This window comes from Dermochelys coriacea, chromosome 4 (assembly GCF_009764565.3).
Source record: "Dermochelys coriacea isolate rDerCor1 chromosome 4, rDerCor1.pri.v4, whole genome shotgun sequence".
Classification (NCBI taxonomy): domain Eukaryota; kingdom Metazoa; phylum Chordata; order Testudines; family Dermochelyidae; genus Dermochelys; species Dermochelys coriacea.
This window is the reverse complement of record NC_050071.1, coordinates 102,224,874-102,252,596: the sequence shown is the minus strand read 5'-3', so window position 1 is coordinate 102,252,596 and position 27,723 is coordinate 102,224,874. Positions and strand designations below refer to the sequence as shown.

Genomic DNA, 27,723 nt, shown 5'->3' with positions numbered 1-27,723 from the left:
TTATGGCTGGTCCAGAGCTGTGCTTGCTCAGTCTCTTCTCCCAAAGGCACAGAAGATCTAATATCTCCTGTCTATTCCAAGCTGGGGCATGTAGGCAACACGGAGGGTTAGGAAATTACATAAAACAATGGAGAGTGGTTAGGTGTGCTCACCAAGCCGGGCACTTAGGAAAGGGAATTTAAAAAATGTGCAGGGCTTTAAATGGGAGAGGGCCTTCCAGTCTATGTAATCCCTGGACAGAGGAGTTTACAACTGAGACCAGAGCGATCAGTGTTGGATATTGTGGGATAGCTGCTGGAGGACTGTTAGGGTCAACATAGTTAACAATGTGTACACTTGTGCTGCATCAACCTCAGTACATCAATCATCAGTGCTGCTCAGGTTACCAGGTTACCATAACTTGGTACTTACATTAATGGGAAACAAATGTAAGCGTAGACACAGTAGTAGCACAAGTAGGTCAACACAAGGCAGCTTACGGTGATCTAACTTTGTAGTATAAACAAGGCCTTTGTCCTTTCTTTTTGGCTGACCAATGTGAGTGGTTTATGAGTTTATGTTCCATATGGGGAATTCCACTGCTATGAACCGTAGACATTTAGGATTCATAGTCCCAAGCATGGGGGAAGTATAATCAAAAGTGTTTTTGTCCTCCTTTACTGCCTTGTCAATGTGAAGTTTAAGGCTGCTGCTATTTCCAGCTAATAGGTTTAGTTCAAGCAGTACAGGACTTATATTTTGATTGTTTGATTCTGGATTCAGTCCCTGCTAACAACCCATCCAAGAGGCTGCTACAAAGAGATATGAGCCAAAGAAAGAAACACACTTGCAATAGTTCGTGCACTGCTGAATTTGAGTAAGCACCAGGCTTTTCCTTCACTTTGTTTTGACTGAAAGTCAAAATCTGGCTTACAACAAAAGCCAATCATTTTTGTATTTTTATCAATTTATGTCATATTCTTTGATCTTTATATGCGATTTGGGATAGCACAGCAAAGCTAGGATGATTTGTTATTTTTATAGCACCAAAAATTCTGCTAGGCATTTAACAAAATACACAAAAAGAGATTCAGTCCCTGCCCAGAAGAGCTTACAGGGAAGTCAGTAGGCACAGGTCGAGAGTGAACAGTTTGACTCATGCCATTGAAAGTGAGGGCAACAGAGTGAAAAACAGAATGGCATAGCAAAGGACAAGGGTTCCATGAGTCTGATAATATGGATTACTCAGTTTAATATTCTAGTAGCTAAAAGAAAGATTTTGATTAGCTAAGGTGCTTTATACCCTGCTCTAAAATTACTAACATGGCAAAAAGAGCTGTAGGCCAAGTTTTATAAAACATTCATCTAATTTTTAAGCTCAGTGGTGTGATCCACAAATTTAATTATATGTAAGGTCCTTCCCATTGATTCAGCTTCTAAAGTAAAACTAGACAAGCAAGGATAGGTATGCATATAAGTCAGGGGTGGGCAAACGACAGCCCGCCAGCTGTTTTAATCTGGCCCTCAAGCTCCCACTGGGGAGCAGGGTCTGGGGCTTGCCCTGCTCTGGCGCTCCAGCTAGGGAGCAGGGTTGGGTGCCATTCTGCACAGCTCCTGGAAGCAGTGGCATGTCTCCCCTCCAGCTCCTACGCCTAGAGGGAAGCAAGGGGGGTCTGCTCTGCCCACTGCCCCCACCCCAAGTGCTGCCCCCGCAGCTCCCATTAGCCAGGAACCACAGCTAATGGGAGCTGCAGGGGTAGTGCCTGCGGAAGGGGTGGCACACTAAAGAGCCGCCTGGCTACACCTCCACGTAGGAGCCGGAGTGGGGACATGCCACTGCTTCCAGGAGCTGCTTGAGGAAAGCACTGCCTGGAGCCTGCACCCCTGAGCCACCCCCAACCTCCTGCCTCAGATTGATTCCCCTCCTGCCCTCCAAACCCCTTGGTCCCAGCCCGGAGCATGCTCCTGCACCCCAAACCCCTCATCCCCAGACCCAACCCAGAGCCCTCACCTCCCACCCCCGCCCACACCCTGAACTCAATTCTGGCCCCACTCCAGAGTCCTCACTCCCTCCTGCACCCCAACCCCAGTTTTGTGAGCATTCATGGCCCACCACACAATTTCATATGCTTACAAATGCAATTACAATAGCAAATGTTGATAACTTACTGCAGGCAATTTCAAATTCCATGTGATGTTAATACACAGTGTTTGATGTACTTAATGAAGCAGTTACAATACCCTTATCACATTAGTGTGCAGAGAATAAAATTGTCATTTCATCAAGAAATTTAATCAGTTACTTCCCCCCCGCATGCACAGTTAACTTCCTGCCTATATTACACACTTGCCATATTACAGTAAGTATATAATACACTTCTACTGCATTGTTTCTTCAGAATATATAACCCACTTCTGTTTATCAGATACACTGAAGCCATATTGTTTCTTCTCTACCCAGTTCTATAAGATTTACATTAATCCTGTACAGCGGTTATACTACCATGCATCTCACAGGCACAGTAAACACAATGCTCATTCTACCTGTACTGTCATCTCTGGCATATTGATAATGCAGAGTGTATACATAGTATTGGTGTTATAAGGATAACACTACAGCCCAGTCTATTTGTAGACTACTATTCCGGTTGTCATAGCCCCTCTGAAAGGGTCCTGTCCTTTTAGCAGCATAAGTATTAAAGCCCTAAGCACTATTATATACGTGGAGTTTATTTTTGCTTTCAAGATGTATCTTTCTTTCCTCTTTGGTTGATTTGGAACAAGAGTCACACTAGTAGTCAATACAGAATGTTGTTTTAAATTATTAGTACTTTGTACTTCCTTGCTTCGGATGAGATTTTCAGAAGCATTCAGCATTAGCCCTATACTGTTGCCACCAGTTTCAATGGGAGCAGAGTTATGCCAACCATAGTTCCTGATCTTACAATAATTCAATTTTGCAAAGCAATTAAAATTAGTAAGCTTTTCAGTACCAAACACAAAAAAACCTCTTCCCTCTCAGATGGTGAAAGGAGAGTCAAACTGTAGAAGACAGACAGGAAAGTAAGTGGCTTATCCTATCACTTAACAGCACTTCAGAATCCGAGCCTCACCCCTTGGGCACAGCTGTATCTAATTTGGAGTTCACTCAGCTTGCTGTCTTAAGGAAGGGAAATAATTATTTTCTTTAAAGGCAGAGGGGTTCTTGTTTCCCTTGGCTAGTTCACATTGTATAAGACTTAGATAAATGCTATCACGCTCCCTTCAGAGAAACCACCTCATGGTTGTCTGGCTAAGGACTATAACATCTTGCTTTTTATGAAGAGGATAGAGCAGCTTTGGAAAACAAAATTTTTAAGTTATATGACACTCTCATATATAATATACAAATGCTGTCCACAGTTAGTTTTAGTGAATCTCTTACTTTTGGTCATAATGAAAGGTACCAGTCTATCTTCCAAAAGGTAGTCCTGAAGCTTGTGTCATATTTGGATTAGCTTGACATCATGTTGTGGTCAGTCATCCTAAGATCATAGGATATCAGGGTTGGAAGGGACCTCAGGAGGTCACCTAGTCCAACCCCCTGCTCAAAGCAGGACCAATCCCAATTTTTGCTACAGATCCCTAAATGGCCTCCTCAAGGATTGAGCTCACAACCCTGGGTTTAGCAAGTGAATGCTCAAACCACTGAGCTATCCCTTCCCCCTTATCATGGATGATAAGTCTTTCAGATGGTGAAAAAAAATTCTCTACTTTTTTTCCTGTATTCTTAGGGCCCTTCATTGACGATTTTTATTTTATTTAATTTTTCCTGAAAATTTATCAGTGTTATTACAACCACAACAAAAAACAGGGGGCAATCAGTTCAAAAAACTATTAATTTTTCTGTGTAAATATCACTGGCATCTAGAGGATGTTAAATTTCACAACAATTAAAACATCTCACATCCACCACTATAATGTAGTTACCCCAGAATTGCTGTAGCGTAAATAAAATGAGAATCTGGCCCCTCAGTTCATGTATTTTTCTCTATAATTACTATTTGGAACTGTAAATAATTACCACTTTGCTCTCACAAACTTTGAATTTAGTTTAAATATTGTTTGTGGATTAAGCTTCATATTCATGAAAGTGAAAGACCAATAGCAATAATAAAGGAAAACACTAAGCAATTATCTCAGTACAGAAGCCACCATTATTTTGACCCACAACACTTTATGACAGTCAACGATGTCCCCTAAGCAGACACTGTTTGGTTGTTTGGTGACATGAGCAAATGGGATCTCTCTTAAAATGACCCACTACTTACCCATCTGACAATATTTTCAGTTATTTGTATTCAGCTCCCCCTTAAGTGTGTTTAATTACCGTGATATGATAGTGAGTTAGTATGTGGTGCTAGTTTTCCCTATATGCCCAATCTGCACCCTGTAAAACTTTGGGAGAAAAAAAAAACAGCCACCAAGCTCTTTGCACAAGAAGCATTCTGGGCAGTAATCTCTGCCCAAAAGAATATTTTTTTTTGAAAGTTTGAGGCTAATATTACATGTCATTTTTAAATTATGAGACTTAACCATAACTATTTTTCAAAAAGTTATGTCCCCCAACTCTCAACCCCAAATTTAAACAAAACAAAAAAAAACACCACGCACACCCCAAGAAATGCAAAAGCTTATGTGTTTTAGATGCTAGTGGTGAAATCCTGGCCTCACTGAAGCCAGTAGTTTTTCCAGAGATTTCTCTGAGGTCAGGATTTCACCTTAATGCTCATTGAGAATAATTGCATAGGACAAAATTATTTTCACCAAGTTGGACTGCAAACCAATTTGAATTATTATAACTTCTGAGAGCACTCTTTGTTTTACACCCACCTAATGTATTTTTTATTTAAAGATATTACTCACCTTTATTTTATTTAGATTCAAAATAAAGAGATGCTTATCCAAGGCTCTAGGCACCCTAATACACCATTAATAATACATGTAATACAATGAAATTCCAGTAGCATTAGATAATTAATTCAACAGGATTTCAATTTAATTCAACCTACAGAGACCCCTTTTCAGTCTTCCTTATTATATGAAGCATATCCCCAGCCCTCTCCAAAATCCCTCTCAGCAGATTTCTTTGATACGTACACTGACCATTGGAATTCTAAGTGTCAAAATCATTCTTCCTAAAAATTGTTGGACCCAAACCTTGTAACCCCTTCTTCACATTGAATAGTATCTTCCTCCACAATTAACCTTGGCCTTAATTTCTCTCTTCCACAGCAGACCTCTTTGGCACCTCCATTATGGGGAGAACCAGTAATGGTGGAAATGAAATACACCATGTACTCCTGCCAGCTCTGAGCGTTAGCTGTTTTCTCAATTTTAGTCAGAATGACACTGAGAACTGGCCATATCCCAGGCCTTAATAAGTTAAATATTATCAAAAGAAGTTGCTGATAAGTCCAAACTTAAGCAGAAGTTTGAAAACTAAGTTACGTTTTGGACTTTCTAGTGTTGTATTCATTTTTTTTCTTATTTTTCAATATAAAACTCCTGAAAAATGGGTTTCTAAAAAAATAATGAAGGTGTCCAAACCACCTTCTCCTCACATTTATATTTTTATGTGCCACAATATCACAGAATATCACATTGGTATTCAGCAGCGCAATCCAGTGATGGAGCTCTCTCGCTTTAACTGCATTTAAGAATTTTGTTGCCTATTGTGACACTCACCTCTAGTGGGTACCTCCTGTTAGCTGGATGTGATGCTGCAAGCTCTCCTGCCCCAGGCACCTTTGTAGGTTGTTGACCTCACTAGGTAGGTCTTCAGTAGTTCAGCCCTCCAGACAAGCCACAGAGCCTAAAATGGATGAACCCCTTCCAGGATAGGGAAAGTTCAACAACCTGACAGCCCTCACCAGGATATTCAGCCCTGTTTTTGGGGCCTTTAATTCCAGCTCTTTGCTTGGGCTTCTAAAGGAGACTTGTCCCCTTCTCAGGGCTTAGGCCACTGCCCTATGGCCGGTGGGGGGACCTAGGCCCAGGGACCCTTCTCACAGCAGCCACCTACTGCTTCCTTCAGTTACCTGATACTATTCTCTGGGCCTTTTCCCATGTAGCCCCTTTGTCTTCACCTGTACCTAAGTGCTGAAGTTCTTAGAGCCTCTTCCTCCTCACTGAATGCAAATATCACCAGAATTCATCTACTGGTTCTCTTTTTGAGCTCTTGTGACCAGCAACAAGAAGTTAACAAGCACGCACCAACCCAGGAACTGACCTGGGCAGGATTTGCAGTTCCTTTTATCTGAGCCAGCTGGGCTCTGATTTGCTGATTCTGAGCAGCCTTTCTAGGCAGGCCTGGAGGATCCACCTTCACTGCCCCTTTCCTGGGGCAGGGAGTGGTAGGACCATGGGGCCTCCAGAGGGGAGCCTCAGGGGCCTCCAGTGGGGGCCTCAAAGGGCCAGATATACCCCCATCACATCTACCTCAACTTGTTCCTTTTAATTCAAAGAGAAAACAATAGGCCTGTTTCTGAACTCAAGTCTACTGGTCTAAATCAGGACTAATTGCATGGGTGTAAAAGTGGAGTAAATATGAGGAGAAATCAATCAAGTGATTCCAAGAGGTGATTTCCCACCTCCTCTTCCCCCCCCCCCCCCGTTCTACTTCTACTGCTCTAGATGCTAGTACAGTCTGGTTGTGTGTAAGGGGTCCAACTCACTGACACTTTTGTAATTTTTATTACTGAATAAATGGAATGGCTATCAGAGTGATTTGCATGTACTGTACTGTATTATAGCAATATCTTCAAGCATTGTCAAATTTCTATTCTGCTACAGTTTTATCCCTAATGACTGTCTAACAGTCAAACAGCATATGATCCTATGCTTCAGAAAAGCAGCTGCTTTTGCTAATTGAATGGCTTTCTAGGCTAGAAAACCGTTTATGACTATTCTAGTACCTGCATGCTCAACTAGAATATTTAGAGTCAAAAGTCAGTGCAGTTACACTCTGGGTGAAGTTGATGTTTCATCATAGATTTTAGTCTTTTAATGCATATTTAAAATTTTTACATCTACATATTACATTAATACACATCATTTTCACTTTTTTTTTAATAAAGCTGAGTATAAAGTGGTTCAGATTAAAGCCAACCCATAGGCAATTGAGTTCATCTACAATTACTATCTGTGGAAACCTTTTTCAAAAGTTTGAGGCCCTAAATCCCCATTAGCAAATTAAACTCCATGTTTAAATATAACTGCTTATTTGAGCAAGACAAAAAGAAAGACCATTGTCATCTTGAAAGAAGAACAATGCCCCCCTCTGGAAGAGATTCTCATTCCATTTCATTTAATACTTTATTTTTCTAGCACTTTGTGATCATTTTATTTTGGTACAACGCCACTGACTTCAAGGGAGTTGCATTGCTGTAAAACTTGTGTATTACAATGATGAATTAGGCCCTCAGATGCATACAAAATTGATTGGGTTTTGCACTGCCATGCACAAAATCCACATTAGGATCCCTACCTTCTGGACTGCTAGCAATCAGCCTCAGGAGTTGAGGCTAAATCTCAGGTGAGTAGGGAACTCATGGTTGTGGTGGCTTTTAGAATACATAACTCAATACCTATAGACGTCAGTTCCTTCTTTCCAATTTTTAAGAAACATTTGAAGTCTCTCTTTTCAAAAAGGTTGTTAACGTAAGGTCAGATGGTGGCCAAATCATGCAGCGCCATGTTAGTAGTCCCCATATTGCTGTTAGAGGGAGGTAAGAGTAGGGGCAACATACCGCTAATTTCCCCATCCCGAGCAAGTAAAAGGGAGCAGGGAAAGGGGAATAAAGCAGGTAATACTTTGGCTCTGTTCCCCAAATCAGTGAATCAAGGGCGGTAGGAAAAAGATACTGCACTTTATCATTGAGAATACAGACCATTGCTTATAATGATCTTTTTAATGTGTTAAAATTACATATTGCGCCAGACAATAAAAGAATAAGTGTAGCTGCAATGGTATTAATCTATACATCTGAGAAGTTTCACACATTTCCTCATTTACAACCCACAAAACATTTTCATTAGAGAGTGTGCCCTTCCTAAAGCTTGTGCTATGAAATTAATAAGCCAACAATTTCTAGGTATGTGCTAGGTATCATCATCTTTGTAAACAGCGACACTAGCACTTGCTTGTATAGGTTGAACCTCTAGTCCAGCACTCTTGGAACTAGAGAATTTGCTGATCCACGGGAGATCAATGCAGAGTGCCAGCAGGTCTTCATACACACAGGAAGTAAGGGTGCAAGGGGTGCTGCAGCAACCCCAGGCTTTGCGCCCAGAATGGCCCCGTCTGGAGGTCCGGCCGCCGGCTCCAGGTCCTCTCCTTCCCTCCCAGAGCTGGAACGCCGTGAATCTGCTCTTTATGGCATTCCGGAAGCCCTGGGAGGGAGGCAGAGGAGTTGGTAAGTGCAGGGCCACTGGCACACAAGGAGCTTGGTGCTGGTGGATGATCTGCACCCACTATTTTTAACCCATGGCTGATCCAGCTCTGGAGCACCCACAGAGTCGGCACCTATGCTGGACCAGATGTTGCTGGACCAGAAAGTGCCAGATTAAAGAAGTTCAACCTGTACCAAGTGCACATGGGTGCACAGACACGTTTCTTTCAGTATCTGAAATTAGACTCCATTCCTTCATATTATATATCCACATACACACACCCCTTCACAATAGATTTGTCATGACACAGACAGCAATGTGAATCATATTTTAGAACATTTGCTACTGTGCACATCTGCACAAATGCAGCAACTTATTCATAAAAGATACCCAAGCTATATACACACACATATATATAATAGCTTTAATCTAGATCAGAGTTCTCAAACTTCATTGAACCATGACCCCATTCTAACAAAAAATACTACACGACTCCCAGAGGGGGGCCAAAGCCTAAGCTCCCCCTCCCGAGTCCCTCTGCCAGAGGAGGGGTAGGGGAGGGGAGCACAAAGCCTGAGCCCCCTAACGGTGGCGTGGGTCCAAAGCAGAATCCCAAGGGCTTCAGCTCCAGGCAGGGGGCCTGTAACCTGTGCCCTGCCACCCAGGGCTGAAGCCCTCAAGCTTCTGCTTCGACCCCAGGCAGTGAGGCTTGGGTTTTGGCCCTGGGCCCTAGAAAGTCTAAAGCCAGCCCTGGAAACCCCATTAAAATGGGGTCCTGACCTACCCTGGGGTCCCGACCCAAAGTTTAGAACTGCTGATCTAGATAACGTGAGTACCAGAGCACCGAGGCCCACTAAGAACCCTGGAAAATTACTTGAGTAGCTAGCCAGTGCTGAAGCCCATGCTGCCACACCTTCACCTCTGGATTAGCTAGCTAGATTAAAGCTAAATTGGGCATGTCTACACAAGCTCCAAATCACACCTTATGATTGCAGTGTAGATGTACTGTCAAGTACAGTGGGCCCATTGTCAGCTGCTGCAAGAGACATAGCTTCAATTATTTCATTTGGAGTATGCAGATTTACAGTAGCTTTGAATCTGGCCCAGTATGTGGTAATGGCATAAGCAGCACTCTGCTTGAAATGTTGATTTACTGTTTTCCATCCTCATATCCCCCTCCCCAGGCAGATTTGTTCATTCTCCCTCCCTAAATACTTTTTCTTTGGTAGCATGAAAAATCAATCAACCGGCCACAAAGCACAAAAAGAATTTCTACTGATTCATCAGGTAAGAGCTATTTTTTGCACTAGATGGTTAAAGTTAAAGTTACACTAATCTAGTTGGTGCCAATATTTTCATTTATTAAACTGTCCCTTTCATAGTCAGGTCAGAAGAACGTAAATATATTAAATGATATTAAAGGAAATGAAAAAAATGGCTACTGAGAAACTTTACCAGGGAAACAAATAGCTTATATAGTCCTGTGAAGGGGGTCAGCTCATCACTGGTGCCTCCTCATGGCTTGGCATGGTGTGGCAGCCCTCTTGCCACAGAGGTCTGCTGCCGCTGGTTGCTCCACCTCCGCAGTGGCCTGCATCTTCCAGTGACGTGGCTCTCTGGAGGAGCCTTCAGGCAGTGGTTGTCAAAGAAGTTCCTGCCTTCCCTCAGCCCTTTCCTCTGGAGCTGAGGGTTGAAGGCGTGTTCTCTTCCCTGGTCTGTTGTAGAAAATATTTGAGCTGCTGCATTTTATTGCTGATTTCTTCTACACAATTTAAGTATAATGATCATTACTGAGTCAGGGAAGTTAATAATCAAAGTTTGTGCCAGAGTGCAAAATTACAGGCGTAGATGGGGTAAAATTCTAACTCTGCTTAAGTCAAGTGCAAAACTCCCACTGACCTCAATGGGAACAGGATTTCACACATAGGCTACAGTATGTTCAGCTTTGGAGATCTTTTTAAAAATTAGGTTTCAGAGCAGCCGCCGTGTTAGTCTGTATTCGCAAAAAGAAAAGTACTCCTTTTCTTTTTTAAAAAAATTAAAGATTTGTCTAGGAGAAGGCATCAGGAATAAATGATTTTATAGATCTTTTAAAAATATTTGTAATATTTTTAAAAGACTAAATAACACCTTTTAAGCATTTACATTTTGACTAACAGAAGCCCTGTGGGATAACTTGCTGTACTGGCTTGCAGAGGAGCTCTCAGAAGATAATGCATCATTGCTCTCTCTACACCTGCCTATCCGTCGGAGCACTCTTCAGCTTGTTAGACTGAAGTGCCCTGATAATCTAACAAATCAGATCTATGAGCTTCTTTGCTTCTGGAAAAAGAATCTTCCAAGATCAGCTGATAAACAGCGACTCCTATCTTATTATCTTCGTAAGAGTGGCAGAAGTGATCTTTCAGAAGAGCTCAGGTTCAAGTGGGAGAATAAAGCATTCACTTGGCAAAAACACTGGTTTGAGATGGACAACCGAAAGACGGATTTCTAGATGTTTTCACCTTGGGAAACTTGTATAACTGTTCTGGATATCCAGTTATTGGAGCTCATGTTATTAGAATATCCCGAAGTAGCTATCACATGTAAGAAAACTACAGCTTTACAATAGGAGTAAGAGAAACAATCTATTAATTCTTCAGGTTGAATCTGTCAACCACCACTTTTTTAAAGCAATTTAGAAACAGCAAAAGAATTAATTTGGTCCATTCAGTGAGACATAAGTGCAAAAATATGCACTTTTTTCCTTAAAAAAGAAAAAAGCCCATTAAAACCAGATTACATTTAAGTGGTGCCAATCATTTTGTCAATAGCAATTGAATCTAGCTATCTTGTATTTTGGTCACTTACAGTGCTAACACATTAGTCGTCAATTAAAAGCAATTATTTTGAGTACTTTCTCTCTATAGTTTCTTATTCTGCAGCAACTCTAGATCCAGATATCGTAAAAATACATAGCTGAAACTAGCATAATGGGGCGGTCCATGACGAGAGCTCCTAGGTGCTACAGTAATACAAATATAAATCGTAATCACAATCATGAAACTATTGTGAGAGAACTTTAACTTTACTTTCAAATTACAAGCATTCTGTGCTACCACCTACATTCTACCACAAGATGGCCTCTGTGTCTAGTATAAAGCTTATTCAATTAAGCTTCAGCTGCAGAAAAATACAATAATAAAGGATAACATGCAATTTCTATGCAAGTTTGATTCTTTGATTCTCCAGTGCTCTGCACCTTGTGCAGTCATTTACATCTATGCAAAGAAGTGATAAGGTTGGTTTCAATTTCCTGCTCCTCCACAGGTTCCCTCTGTAATCTATCATAGGTATTTACATGTGCATCATTGCCTTAGTATCTGAGTTCCTCACAGTGTATTTATACTCACAACACTCCCTGTTATCTATGGAAGTACTATTATCCCAATTTTAAGGCTGGAGAACTGAGACACAGATGTTAACCGTCTTGCCCAAGATCGCACAGAAAGTCTGAAGTGGAGCACAGAATTGAAATTGAGTCTCCCAAATCCTAGGCTAGTGCCCCAATTCCTGGCCACGTTTCTCATCCTTGACCTTAGACAAGTCATGTAGTTCTCCTGTTGTAAAAAAGTGGTAATTATTTAAGTGGGGTGTTGTGAGAATAACTACATCCTCAGATAGTACAGCAATGGGCATCATATCAGAACCAAGGATATATGGATAGAAAGTTGATGTAAAAAAATGCTGTGGTTCGGGTTTGTGTGCACTTCACAAGTATGACTAGTGAAGGTGCAAAGCAATGGCGAGTCAGACCCATTACAAACTTTTAATGTAGGCTGGCTTCAAACAGATGTATAGTTTAATTACGTTGGATAAACCATCTGCACAATGTAATCAATTGGGAAATTTACCAATGATAAATTCACAATGTGTCATTTCTAACCTAAATTGTGTTTATGGATAAAATTCTGACTTTTGGACTTTTTGAAGAGTAGGTCTTGAAACCATTTATAAACAAGATAATGCTATGCAAGTTTTTAGGGCTTCTCTAACATTTCAATAATAATGCTTATCTTGCTTTTTTAATCACTTTCAGATCTATGAATGAAAAGCCGCTAGCAATGCTAGCTATAGTTATTTTAACTTCTACTGTAAAAAAAAAATCCACTTTAAACAACAATGCCATAGGTGCACTAGCCTATCAAAAATTTCAGATATGGTGAAGCTTGCCTCAACTTTTATTCTGTGTATTGGATAAAGCCAAACATTTTATGTTGTTTAAAATAAAATAAAACTTACTGTAATGTTGGATGGGTTTACTTTTAATTTTATTTCCAAGGCAAAGAAAGAAGTCTCAATAATTAGAACCAATAAATGTTGCTTTTGCAGTGTCATCTTCGAGCTCCTTACACTTTGACAGCTTCTAGTACTTGGAACAAATCCTAAAGTCCCACATGGTATTAATACCTAATAGCTGAGACGAGCATTATCAACAAACAGTGGACTCAGGATCAGCTCCGACATTAGCCTTTATCCACCGTCTAATACATTAGTAGACAAACCTAAGGAGAGAGAGTGGGAAATTTCAGAGAAATATCCTACTATAATGTGTTTGGATTTTCTGGAGGGAGGACTAGCTATTCAAAGGTATAAATATGGACCCACTGGTTACTTGGAGAGCAAAAGGTTTACTTTCAACAGCAAAATCAAACAACTCCACACTGTTTGTGGTACACAGAAAAGGAAGAAAGATTCTCTAAAGAGACCAGCTGGGCAGGATTATCACTCCTTGAATCTTGTGTTCCCTAGGGTAAGACAGGCAAGACAGCATCATTCCAAGCTTCATGCTTTAATCCGTTAGTGACTGGGGATTTTCAGTTTTTAATGACAAGAAGCAGAAGACCCAGGACTGAGAATCTTACAATATAATCCATCTCCATACAACAGAATGATAAGATAAGGAACTTTCTTTTTGCCCTACATACTAGTGAGGATTCTAAACAAAATCTTTACTGGAGGACTTCCTGTTAGCAAGTTCACTAGGTGGCTGTGTTCTTTCCATGTCTCAGGTCAGAAGATTTAGGAGCTATTATGACAAAAGTGAGAATTGCTTGAGGGCTAAAGAAGTACATGCAATAGACACAGGTGAAGTGGCTGTCATTAAGTCTCTCTAGCTTTCTGCTGTAACAGCATTGCATCACTAATAAAGTTCATATACATATAAGCAATCCAAAAGTCTTGAACATGAGAAATGAAAATAAAGACTAGATATATACATGAAAAGTACATATGAGCTTTATCTGAATGGAAGCTGAGAGAAATCTATATGAAACAAGCTGAGAAATAGGAGAACAAAGATTGTATTTCTAGAGCTGGGCAGGAAATTGTTTTCCCATCCCAGGAACATTTTTGAGATTTGGAAAGTTTTTCTCGTCTGGAAAGCTTGAAATTTTGAAAGGTTTTGCAAAGTGACCATCCAAACAAAAATAAAAATTTAGGTTCAGGTCAATTGAAACATTTTGTTTAATTATTTCTGTTTCCTTTCAATTTTGACTGTAAAATGTTATTACTATAATTAGCTTAAATTTCTAAACAAAAAATAGTTTCACATCAAAAAAATGGAATTTTGCATTTTGAAAGTCAAAGTGGGACATTCTGACATTTTCAAAACTTTTTCCAGGCAATATTTGAAACAATAAATTTGTCAAAACTGGCCCTTTCCCATGATGTTTCATTTTTGACGATTCAGTATTTTCCAACAACTACCACTTTGTCAAAAAAATTCCTGACCAGCAATATTTCTTTTCTTTTCAGCGTCTCCCCTTCTGTTGTTAGGGGTTTCATTCAAGTTAAGTTCAGAGGTGTATAAATATCAAGCACAACTGAACAAAATACAAATTAGACCCAAATTCAGATACTAAGAGAGGGAAGGATACCAACATGACGGCTCAGACAGAAGAGCCATTGCTTACATTTATGAAGATCAATAGGACATAATTAATAAGTAAACAAATTTCAGGTCAAAGCATAGCCTACACCAGAAGGATGAGGTGAGCTTTTCTCCATCAGCAACATTCAAAACCATGCTTTAGCAATTTATAGCCATGGATGATTAGATTCAAACCACAGTCGAATTAAAATTGACCATATGGAGGAAAACGTGACAGCCACAGTGCTCGAATCTTTATAGGAAAGAGCAATGACCAACTACTCAAACTCGTATTTAAGAGGTGTCACCCATAGGTTGCTATCAGACCTGCTCCAGGCACCAGCAAACCAAGCAGGTGCCTGGGGTGGCAAATGTAAAGGGATGGCAGGACATCGGGCTCTGGGGTGGCAATCCGTGTTTGGTAGTAAGGTTTTTAGTTTTGTTTTTTTTGCCGCTTGGGGCACCAAAAACACTGAAGCCGGCCCTGGTTGCTATGACATTGGGCTTCCTGAGTAATAACCATTCCTCATACTGACCTCCAGATACAGATTTATCATCTAATCGAATCAAATATTAGCTCTTCGGTAGGAGTGCACTCTGAGCTTAGACTCACTGAACTGAAAATAGGTGGGCATTGAGGGGTACAGAGTCTACCTAGGGCTAAATTCTGCTCTGTTATATGTATGTAACCCCATTGCCTGCAGCGGGGTAGCATACATTTAACTGAGAGCAGAATCTGAATTTTACTGAGTAGCAGAAATAAATTAAAATCCTATCCCTAAACAAAGAGGAGTTACTGCAGGTTTGTCCAGACAGAGAAGTGTAACTGTGAGGGAACAGCCATACCAAAGTGAAATTTGACTGAGCCAATGCAGAAGCTAGTTACTTAGTACTAAACAACTAAGTATACAAGACAGACAGAGAAATGCCCAAACACTGACTTTTTACAGAAAGAATTACTGATTGTATTTAGAGCTTCCACAAATGGTTTTGTATATTTTTTATTTTTGGGGGGGGGAAGGGGAGAGTTACAGAACACTACAATTTTGTTTATTATTCTGACATAAGACATTTTAAATACACATTGTTGTCATACACCTTTCCCTTTGCCTCATAAAATGTGTCAGTGAGCCATTTAAGAATATGGGGTTTTGAAATTTATTTATAGGCTTTTTAGATGGCAATCATCCTCCACTAGCCAAATGCACAGAAACAAACGATTTGATCCTCAAAAGAGGCTTTTAATATAGGAAAGCACTGTCCTCATAAAAATATAAATAAATGAGGTACAGAGAAATGAATTAAGGTGGCATATCTACACTGCATACTTATTTCAGCAGCATGCAGAGTACATGCATGGGGTGCCCCAAAGAATGGGTATAAATAGCAGCATAGATGGTACAACACAACTTGGGTGAGTAAAGTCATGCCAGAAGCCTGTGGGTGTGTACCTGTGTATACCCTACCTACATGACTCTACTCACCCAACTGAGCCTCCCCATCTACACTGCTACTAGCCAGGTAGTGTCCCACCGCCTCCCTACTGTTGTAGCCTGCTGTTCATAACTACACATTCACTACACACTGCCGCCACTGATGTGCAGCGTTTACATAGCCATAGAGTAAGACCACCAACATCACTCAGCACCCACACTCTAAATCCAATTGCTGAAACTGACCAAAATGTTACAGACCACAGTGAGGATTCACAGGTCTTGAACCCAGGTCCACAGGCAACCTTTGTATCCTGTCTTGCTAGTAACAGGTAGGCCGAGTGGCTGATGGAACTCCAGCTTCCTCCACAGGCACAGCTAACAGGTGTTCTGATTGGAGGAGTACCCACTAACTGGTTCAGCTGTGCTATTTAACCCAGAAGGCAACACAGGAAGTCATCTGTGCAACTGGGTGAGTTTGGGGTTGGTTGCTATGTTGGACCCGCCTTCTTGCCTGAGCCCCACTCCCCAACTTTGCACCTGGCTCCTGCCCCTGGTCTCCAAGTCTGGCACCAACCCTTGCCTTGACTCTGACCGATACCAGCTCTGATCCTTGGCTGATTCCTGACTAACTCCTGCTCCAACCACTACAGATGACTGCCTTCGGGGTGGGATACATGGGGAAAGATGGAACCAGCAGAGCTCCCGTTCTCCACGGGGTGCAGAAATCACCAGAATGGGCATCCTGCTTTCAGGTGGACAACTAGGTGGTGACAGGGGCCCAAATTACACAGCTGACAACCGAGAACTAGATACTGTGGGAATAAGTACTTCAACTTTACAAAGAGAATGTTGTAGGAAAAAGGAGGCTGGACAGCTATCTTTTTTGGATGGTTTAGACACAACAAATCCTTCAGGGAGTTGAACTAGATGACCCTTGTGTTCCCTTCTAACGCAATGATTCTGTGATAAGAGACAGCCTAAAAACCCACTCCAATGACTCCCTTAAAGTCCCCTGGGTAGGGAGTGCCCTCAGAGATTATCCATGGGTCTTTTACCTGATCTATGGGTCCTAGGCAACTTTCACATCCTGGCAGCCCTTCTGAGGCTTGCTAGTAACTAGTGAGTTGAGTAGCTAACAGAACCCTGACCTTACCAGTGGTACCACTCCTAGGTATCCTGATTTGAGGACCACCCAGCCCCACCAATTGGCTCAGCTGTGCTACTTAAGCCAGAAGGTGACACAGGAAGTTGTCCATGAATTGGATAAATTCCTCCCTGCCTTCTTGCACGACTCCTGGTCCCTCCTGGTTGCAGTAATGCACCCATAGTAATTCCAGCCTGGAAATACCCCATTCAGGAGGGAGAGAGAGAGAGAGATGTAGGTCTCCACCAAGAGAAGTGATGGTGGAAGAGCCTGGACCCGAAAGTGGATCCCCTTTATGGGCCACAGAATGGAAATCTAGGTGCAGTTGTTGTGACAGACTTGTCCATCATGCTTATAAACCTGTCTGCCAAATGCCTTTAGGGATGAAGGGGAAGCTATCTCAAGGGATTATTGTGATGACTCATTCAGGCAATTAACAGAATTTCTGAATGATTTTTTTGTACTTAACATGAGAAAGTACAAAACATGCAAGACATGTTTTTGTGGGAAACAAAGCATTTTATTTTACTCTGAAGAAGGAAGAACAATAGTGCTGTCACTTAATGAGAGGTTGTTATTGCAAGTTTCTGTCCAGACACTAAGGGAAAGTAGCTGTATACCTGAATTAATTAGGGCAGCAGCTCCTCTTATATAAGACGTGCTTGTTAATGAAGGTGTTTAATAAACAGTGGTTCCCATTTTATTGATTATATTACAGTCAGTCACTAAAGATAGAGATCCATGAATAAGTCAAAACTGTTGAAAAATGCATTTTGGTTACATGTGATGTAGAATATGATCACATGTGAATGTATTGAATGCCTTAAATTAAAAAAAAATCTGATCTACAAAAATATATATACTATACATTAACACTATACATTATACTACATACACTATACATTAACTGGGAGAATTGGCTCCATCTACTACTCTTAAACAGCTCCTTTTCCTCCTCACAGGATGGCATTGTTATATTTTGGCAAGAATAGATAACTCTCATCAAAATGGTAATTTTGGATAGCATTCAAAACAGGTGTCCTAAAGAAGCGCATGCTGAATTTTTGACCCAAGTTCAATGTCGTCCACTCAGCCTGTCTGTTCAAATGCACATCCTGTTTTAAATCATGGCACGTGACCATAGTAAACAATTGTGGTAAGCCTCTAGGTTAAAAGTAGTGTAAGGAATGCAAAGAGTGACTTTCACCTGATAAAACTTAGCACATCTACTCAATTGGTCTGGAAAAGATTCCGTTTTCGATCATGTATTTGGGTTACCTCTTAGAGATTTTTGAAAAATTCTCTCAATTTGTGAAAAATGTGGGGGGAAAAAATCTTTCAAACTTACCACCGTTTTAAAAATACCCAGCTACACACTGCCTACAGACTCCCTGGAAGCAGCTTGAATCTCATCTTCGGGAATGTGCAGGTGCCATACAAGTTTAAACCATTCACTTGCCAGGAGACAATTAATTCATGAAGATAGCTGCTGTATCCAGCAACCAGCTGACAAGCAACAAGGACAGGATTAGCTTCAACATGCAGCCCACAGACCGAGAGGAAAATGTTAAAAATTATAAAGTTTTAATTTACAGCCAAGAAAACCTGATCCTAGCAACTATTACAGTTCTGGTTCACTTGGCAAAGTTGTGATGGTCCCCATTCAAGTCTTGGCTGCAGTAATGCAGCCATAGTGATTCCAGACATCTTCAGGAGTCTGCTAATTGGTTAAATCTGCTCACCATTTGTTGACGCAAGAGAGATAGCGCCTGTGATGCTGACAGACCAGCTCAGGTCAGAGTTAGAACAATTCATGTGGCTGTGAATCTCAAAGTAGCGTTAAGTGTACTAATTCATGTCTATGTTAGAATAGTTCAAAAGAATGTTATGGTATTGTTTTTCCTGTGAATGCTATTTTTGTACTTAGCCCTAGATCAAAGAAGGTATTAGCATTTAAATGAGGATTTACTTAAAACTGCACGAAAACTAATGAAGGACTGTTTCTGGCAATCACATTGTTCATAAATAAGGCTATGATTTAGTCATGGGTATTTTTAGTAAAAGTCAGAGAGGTCATGGGTAATAAACAAAAATCATGGCCAGAGAGCTGTCCATGACTTACTAAAAAAAATACCTGTAACTAAATCTTAGGTGTTGGGGAAGAGAGGATGTACCAGCAGATACTGCTGGTCTGTGGGGGGCCCTCTGGGTGGGACGGGGCAGGCAGAGAGAGGTGGTCCAGGGCACTGCCAGCACTACGGGACTGCTGCTCCAGGGTAGCGCCCAGGACCAGATGCCTGGGGCCACCTGAGCAGCAGCCAATTCACCTGGTCCCTGGGGCCCCAGCTGCAGAAGTCACGGAATCAGTGACCTGTGTGAAATACAGCCTTATTCATAAAAACTAATGAAAGATGGTCTGGATGGCTATAAATAAATACTTTATAAAAAGAAAAGGAGTACTTGTGGCACCTTAGAGACCAACAAATTTATCTGAGCATAAGCTTTCGTGAGCTGCAGCTCACTTCATCAGATGCTGTAGCTCACGAAAGCTTATGCTCAAATAAATTTGTTAGTCTCTAAGGTGCCACAAGTACTTTTCTTTTTGCGAATACAGACTAACACAGCTGCTACTCTAAATACTTTATGTATGTCTCTGCAATTGGATTGCCCATTAACTGGGATTGAAGCCTTCAAACTCGAAATGAGAAGCATGCTAAACTTCAAAGCATGGGTTGTTGAATTCAACAAAAGGAATTCCCAGACTGTCTGCATTGCTGATTTTTCATCAAAGAAAGGACCCACATTGTTTAAGACACCAGTCCACTTGTTTTCTATGAGCAGGACCTATATATACAAACTGATTTAAAGGAATGATCCTGTATATCTGGACTGATTGATTCTGACAGGGAAATCCTGAGCAATTGGACAGAAGTGCCCAACCCTATTTTGGACAACCTTGAGAGACTTATGTAGATCTAGCAGGTATGGAAACTACATCTCTGCTATCATTTAGACTACCACTTAGACTCACCTGTAATGAATCTTACTTGCTTTAACCTCTCAATAATTCATTTCTTTTTCTTAGCTAATAAATATTTAGTTTACTAGAGAAATTGGTTATAGTGTTGTCTTTGGTGTGAGATCCTGAGTATCCACTGACCTGGGGTAAGTGAGTGGGCCTCTGGGGTGAGGAGTGATTGTTGGTTTTAATAACCTTTTATCACGAAGTCCAGTTTGTCTGGGAAGCAAGATGTGCTGGAGAATGTAAAGGGGACTGTTTGTGACATTATAGTAATACTAGTACAGTGATTCAGGAGTGTATAGTTACTGGCTTGGTGAAATCTAATTCTAGAATATGCCACCAGTTTGGGGCAGCTGCCCTGTTTTCTGACAGTGTGTCCTGAGATTGGTACTCTCAGTTCTGAGCCATTTCTCAGCAATTTGTCCTGATTCAGGTATTTTAAGCTGTGAGCCACTGACTCACAGTGACAGAAGGTCAACTGTGAAATTGAAAATAAACATGGACAATAACTAAACATAGAAGTGTCAGTGGCAAAACCTGTCAATGTCTTATGTAAAGTGCCTAAATTTGCAGGACACTGGATGGAAGGCTTCAAATTTAACCATTCCAAAGTCAATGTAACTGACAACCCTATGGATATCTAACATTTTCTCCTTGAAATCTGCATCCTGTGTCATGAACATAGGAACATTAAGGCACATGGTCTCAGCTCCTATAATTACAGTCAGATTTTCAAGAAAACTCAGCATATTGTGTGCACAGTGGGTGCTGAGCTCTCTTGACAAATCTAACAAAGCATCACAATGGGAACTACTAAGTGTTGAACACTACGGAAAATCTGGTCCTTACTTCAGGTGCTGTCAAATATAAAGGGAAGGCTAACCACCTTTAAATCCCTCCCAGCCAGAGGAAAAAACCCTTTCACCTGTAAAAGGTTAAGAAGCTAAAGATAACCTCGCTGGCACCTGACCAAAATGACCAATGAGGAGACAAGATACTTTCAAAGCTGGACGGAGGGGGGGAAAACAAAGGGTTCTCGGTCTGTTTTTTCTTTTGCTGGGACCAGAGCAGGAATGCAGGTCAGACCGACTGTAAAGGGTTAATAAGCAATCTAGTTAGATATGCGATAGATTCTGTTTTGTTTAAATGGCTGATAAAATAAGTTGTGCTGAATGGAATATATATTCCAATTTTTGTGTCTTTTTGTAACTTAAAGGTTTTGCCTAGAGTGATTCTCCACGTTTTGAATCTGATTACCCTGTAAGGTATTTACCATTCTGATTTTACAAACGTGATTCCTTTACTTCAATTAAAATTCTTCTTTTAAGAACCCGATTGCTTTTTCCTTTTTCTTAAGATCCAAGGGTTTGGGTCTGTGTTCACCTATGCAAATTGGTGAGGATTTTTATCATGCCTTCCCCAGGAAAGGGGGTGTAGGGCTTGGAGGGATTTTGCAGGGAAAGACATTTTCAAGTGGGCTCTTTCGTGGTTATAGTTTGTTAGACGCTTGGTGGTGGCAGCAATAAAGTCCAGGGACAAAAGGTAAAATAGTTTGTACCTTGGAAGTTTTAACCTAAGCTGGTAAAAATAAGCATAGGGGATTTTTCATGCAGGTCCCCTCATCTGTACCCTAGAGTTCAGAGTGGGGAAGGAACCTTGACAGGAGCTGGGCATTTCTGAAATGTCCGTACCTGGTTGTGAGTGCTGGAGTTACTTTGAAAATTTGGCCCTGGAGACAGCAGAATACCCTATTCATTAAGTTCCATCCCTTTAGTCACCAAATCTAACTGTATTTCCACATCTTTAGCCAAAGTTTAATTAATACTAAAGCCCAATTATTCCTCCCCCCTATAATTTTTTATAAAAGAAACTGAAATATCAAAATGACTCACTGACAGATCTATAAGAGGAGGCAGCAGGCAGGGCAAACTTCTGAATAGAAACTACAGTCCAGAGAGCAGCTTGAAAATACTTCCTGCTGCCACTAACAATATGGATCTCCGGTAGCCTAGCATTTTTGACAGTCAAGTTTCAGATTAAAAAAGATCCAGAAAATAGATTTTACAAAACAGCTTATATGAGCACATCTAATGTTACAGGAGACCAGAGGGTTATGGCTTAATCATCGTTTTGAAATATCCTTAAAATACGTGACTGATTCAGCACCATCAAGTTGCACTCACTGATCACTTATGTGAGCATGAATCTAGTACTGTTACCCTCCATCTCTTTTCCTCCTGTTTGCTAGAATCACTTGTTGCATCATATTTTTAACTAAGCTTTGATCCTGCAATGAGTTCCTCTCACTAGGTCCATTCACCACAGCAGCACCTGTTAACCATCATAGGGATTAGCTCTGGCAGCTGATGTGTCATCTCCTGATGATCTCTCATCATCATTGCCTGCAGACCCACCTCAGTCCAAGTACTGCAGCGTCCTCTTCATGAGTTGACCCTCCAGCCATGTCACCATCCATGTTTTCCCCCTGCTGGGAAGGGAAGGGGAGGGGAAGGGAGGGGAGGATCTCCATCAAGAGTCAAGCCACTTCCCCAGTAGCGGGTAGGGGGGGGACCTGAGCCTGCCCACTATTCTGGGTCCCAGCCCAGGGACTCAGTGGATAGAAGCCTCCTGCTAGGCCTCTTTAACCTTCGTCTCTGCTGCTTCAATTCCGTGGGCCACTTCCCCAAGGCCCCAGCACCTTCTTTGCCCTGCAGCTCCCTCGTATGTGATCCCACTGGGCCCTGAATGGCTGCTCCATGTAGCCACCCTCTAATTGGCTGCTTCCTATACAGTCTACACTGCTTGGAGGACTCACCTCCACTGCTCCTTTCTGGGATGGAGTGGCAGGCCCATGAGGCCTCCATTAACGCTTTCCTCTCCAGTGTGGGGTGTCCACCTATCTGTCCCATTTGGGCAGACTCCAGTGCCCATGCAAGTTAGGGTTCTTATTGAACAATTTGAAGGATCAGGACATTAGATTTTTAAGCTCTTCAGGGTAGGGGTCATGTCTGCTTATGTTTCTAATATAATAGGACTGTTGGGTGCTGCTATTATATAAAGAATAATAAATAAGAAATCCTAGGTAGGGTTTGCAAGGCTGGTAGTTAAACATTGCTAATTTACATATCAAGTCATTGACTTTCAGCTGACGTAGATCATGTCCAGATGGTTCAGTAGGAAAACAGTTTTAAAGGACAATCAGGTAAAAAAAAAGTATTTTTATAATTGACAAACAATTATGAAATGAATACACCTGTACTATGCTATTATAATCACTAGATAGGCATTCAAAACAACTCATTGTACACAGAGTTTTGGATTCATAGATTTAAGACCAGAAGGGACCACCATCTTCTAACCTCAGCATAATGCAGGCCAAAGAATCTCACCAAATTATATCTGCAACCAGCCCATAACTTTTGTTCGAGCTACAGCCTCTCTTTTTACATCAAGACTGGATGTTTTTCTAAGACTGCAAGTAATGGAACATCTACTACATTCCTAGGTAAGTTGTTCCAATGGTTAATTATCCTTTCTGCTAAAAAAGTCCAAGAAAACTGGCTAGAATTCTATCCAAATTGGGAAGTCTGATCACAATTGAATGTATTGATATCTAACAGCTTTAAAATATACATGCCTACTCCTTATCACACCAGCAGATGTCATACAAGGGCTTCTGGACAAATATTGCTTCCTTGTATTTTCAATTCTGAAGCCAAGGGGTGAAATAGTTATTAATACTAACAGAGGTCTCTATAGGAGATTGAAGAATGTAAAGCACCAGAAGATTTAGATATTAGGTTGTTTTCTGCAAGTAACGCAAGTGAAATTCTTGCTTTCAGTGTAGAAATTCCTTTCTACATTTTAACTTTAAAACAAAGTGACATTTTGGTGTTGTGCGTGCGTGCAGAGAGTGAGTCAGAAGAATTAAAGATACTGGACCAATCTTATTTAAAAAGTATTCTGGTTATTTCCAGAACTACATGGAATCTGTAATTAACTAGAAATTCAATATTGCAGAGTCCACTTAAAAAACCAGGAGGTGCTTGAATATTCTTATTTTTTCATTTGTCTAAATAAATATACCTTAGATTAGAGCTGAGTGAATAATGCACACAAAAACATGAACTTCCTCTTCTACAAATTCATTCTCTGTGTGTTTCACTTTTCATCTTCCCCGACTCACTCTGGTGCTTACAACTGCAGGCTCATTTGCTCTACTTTTTACTTCCTTCCCAAATCCTCTCCAACTGCTCCCTCTTTGCCCAGTGTCTTGCCAGTTTCTTTGTTTACGAGGAGAAAACAAATGCAGTTCAGGAAGAGCTCTCACATCTCATGATTCTTCACTCCCTTCCCCCCCACCCCATACTTGTAGTCCTGGTTACCTCCTCTTCTGTGGGCATATGTCAGAGTGTGGGGGAGTCAGGGTCCTGCACTCTCCACTTCCTGTGATTCACCATGACTCTCAGCCAGCCAGCAAAAGAGAAGGTTTATTTGATGACCAGGAACACAGTCTATAATGGAGCTTATAGATACAGTCAGGTCCATCTGGGGAGCCCAGACCCAGGTTCTGGGCCTCCATCTCCCCAGCCAGCTCCAAACTGAATCTCCCTCCAGCAGTCTCAGCCAGCCACACCCCCTGGCTCCTCCTTCAGCCTTTGTAAGTTTCCTGGGCAGAAGCTGTCACCTGGCCCCAACCTCTTCCTGGACTCGGGTTACGAAGGGCAGCTGCCATCCTTTATCTGCTGGCTGTCAAGTATCATCCCTCAGTGAAATCATACCCTTACACCCCACCACCATTTAGTATTAATGCAGACAAGAAACTAGTAAAACTCCCTTACTCCTTCACAGCATAATTTGGCCCACAGTGTGATGAAATTTAGACAGAAATGGGTCTTCATTACACAAACCCAAAGACACTCTGGATTAAGATTTCTACTGTATAGAGGCTATATGTATTACAGGGTTCTGAAACTTTTTTGGCATGCAATTCTGATATACAATAGAACTTTTACCTTTGAATTTTCCTTTTAGCCCTAATCCAACAACCTTTAATGAGTTTTGCCTGAGTAAATAACGCTGGATTAGTTTCTAGATCTAATGGTGAGTGGGAAATTACTGATTTTTTCAGTCTAAAGTCTAGAGACATTTACTGTTTCAAAAATCATTTGGTTTAGTCTTCTAATACCTCACATTCACACACACAAAAGTGCTTAATACAGTGTACATGGGTACCATACCAACAACAAATTAGATGAGGAAATATAAATCACATTTTAATTGAACCAGTTTAGTGCTAGTGTAGATGGGGACAAGATGACAGTTCAACTTGTCCTCCCACTGCTATCCTAAAGTGCATTGGTGACATTTAGAAATCTCCAAGACTCTACTGCTTGTGTAAACTGTCATGAAATGACAGAAAAATACCAAGGGGTCATTGCAATAGAAATGACTTAGAACAATGTCGGGCAAAAACCACTCTCAACTGAGAGATCTTCAATTCTCTAGTGTAGACACAGTTTATGGGCTTGTGGCTTTTATTTAAAGCGCCTGTTCTTGCGACACTGAAGTCAGTGGGAATAGAGCTAAGCCCTAAAAAGAAGAAATGGAGTGGGCTCAGTAGTACATCTGTAAGTATGCATTATTTACTGGTCAATCCACATCACTGTACTCTGCATCTCTCTGGGCACCTCTCTTCACTTCACATTACACCTTGTAAATTTCACATGCACAATGTCCTGAAACTGACAAATGGTGGCATCAATTCACACCTAAATATAAATGGATTGATTTATGGTTTCTAAAATAAAGGCTCAGGAAAAAATGCTATCTAGTCTTTTGTTCTTTGTTTTCTTCCAATGACTGGTAACCATAGTTACACCATACAATAAATTGATCTTTAACTTAAGTTCAATGATTCTATAACATGTCTGTTTACTGTAACTGATTTTAATATGAAATCCCAAAAAGGTAGACAAGTAATTCATAGATGAAATGGAAAACTAACTACTAGTTAAAGTTATTTAATAACTGTTGGTTCTGGCAATTTTATAAAATACAAGTGCTTGGTTGAATGGCATACTTTCTTTACCTGAATAGGCTGACAATAAATTTTAATCATACTAAGGCTGTCAAGCGATTAAATTTTGATTAATTGCACTAAACAATAGAATACCATTTATTTAAATGGTTTGGGATGATTTCTACATTTTCAAATCTTCAACACAAAATACAAAATGTACAGTGCTCACTTTATATTAATATTGGCACTGTAAAAATATTTTTCAATTCACTTAAGTACAGTAGTGCAATCTCTTGATCATGAGAGTTGCTTACAAATGCAGAATTATGCACAAAAAATAACTGCATTCAAAAATTAAAATGTTGAACTTTAGACTAGAGCCTACATGTCCACCCAGTCTATTTCTTTTTCAGCAAATTGCTCAGACAAAACAAGTTGTTTACATGTGCAGGAGATAATGCTGCCTGCTTCTTGTTTACAGTGTCACCTGAAGGTGAGAAAAGGTGTTCACATGGCACTGTTGTAGCCAGTGTTGCAAGATATTTACATGCCAGATGCGCTAAAGATTCAAATATCCCTTCATGCTTCAGCCACCATTCCAGAGGACATGCATCCAAGCTAATAGTGGGTTCTGCTCGATAACAATCCAAAGCAGTGCAGACCAACACATGATGATCATCCTCCGAGTCAGATGCCACCAACAGAAGGTTGATTTCTTTTTGGTGGTTTGGGTTCTGCAGTTTCTGCATCAGAGTGTTGCTCTTTTAAGACTTCTGAAAGCATGCTCCACACCATGTCCCTCAAATTTGGAAGGGGCTTCAGATTCTTAAGTTTTGGGTTGAGTGCTGTAGCTATCTTTAGAAATCTCCCATTGGTACCTTCTTTGCATTTTGTCAAATCTACAATGAAAGTGTTCTTAAAACCACCAATATGCTGGGTCATCATCAGAGACTGCTATAACATGAAATATGGCAGAGTGCAGGTAAAACACAGAGCAGGAGACATATAATTCTCCCCGAAGGAGTTCAGTCACAAATTTAATTAACACTTTTTTTAAACGAATATCATAAGCATGTCATCTGAAATGGTGACCAAAGCATGAAGGGGCATATGAATGTTTACCATATCTGGCATGTAACTATCTTGCAATGCTGGCTACAAAATTGCCATGTGAACACCAGTTCTCACTTTCAGGCGACATTGTTAATAAGAAACAGGCAGCATTATCTCCTGCGCATGTAAACAAACTTGTTTTGTCTGAGCTGAAGAAATAGGACTGGGTGGACTTGTATGCTCTAAAGTTTTACGTGGTTTTGTTTGAGTGCAGTTATGTAAAAAAAATCCACATTTGTAAGTTGCACTTTCACAATAGAGATTGCACTACAGTACTTGTATGAGGTGAATTGAAAATAGTGGGTTTTTTAAAATCATTTTTACAGTGCAAATATATGTAATAAAATATGAAGTGAGCACTGTACACTGTATTCTGTGTTGTAAATTAAATCAAGACATTTGAAAAATGTAGAAAAACATCCAAAATATTTAATTTCATTGTATTCTATTGTTTAACAGTGATTAAAACTAATCCTTTTAAAAAATTCACTCAATTGCAATTGATCAATCATGATCACATGAGTTAACTGCAATTAATTGACAGCCCTAGTGCATACTAATTTTAATGAACTTTCCAATGTCATTCAAAACATTTTATGTAAAACGAATTTGTTAGTGGTGATACCTTCACCCATATGCTTTTTAAATTTATTTAAATTTATG

At 40.6% G+C, this 27,723-nt stretch overlaps 1 protein-coding gene across 1 annotated transcript in view; it reads left to right on the top strand.

Moving 5' to 3' along the window:
• DTHD1 (death domain containing 1) overlaps positions 1-12,794 on the top strand; it is a 41,885-nt gene extending 29,091 nt beyond the window's left edge. Inside the window, exons 9-10 of the mRNA XM_038400534.2 lie at positions 9,642-9,699; positions 10,572-12,794. Coding sequence (XP_038256462.1) covers positions 9,642-9,699; positions 10,572-10,906 — 393 coding nt within the window. The 3' untranslated portion in view covers positions 10,907-12,794. The remainder of the gene's footprint in view (positions 1-9,641; positions 9,700-10,571) is intronic.
• Positions 12,795-27,723: the final 14,929 nt, after the last annotated feature.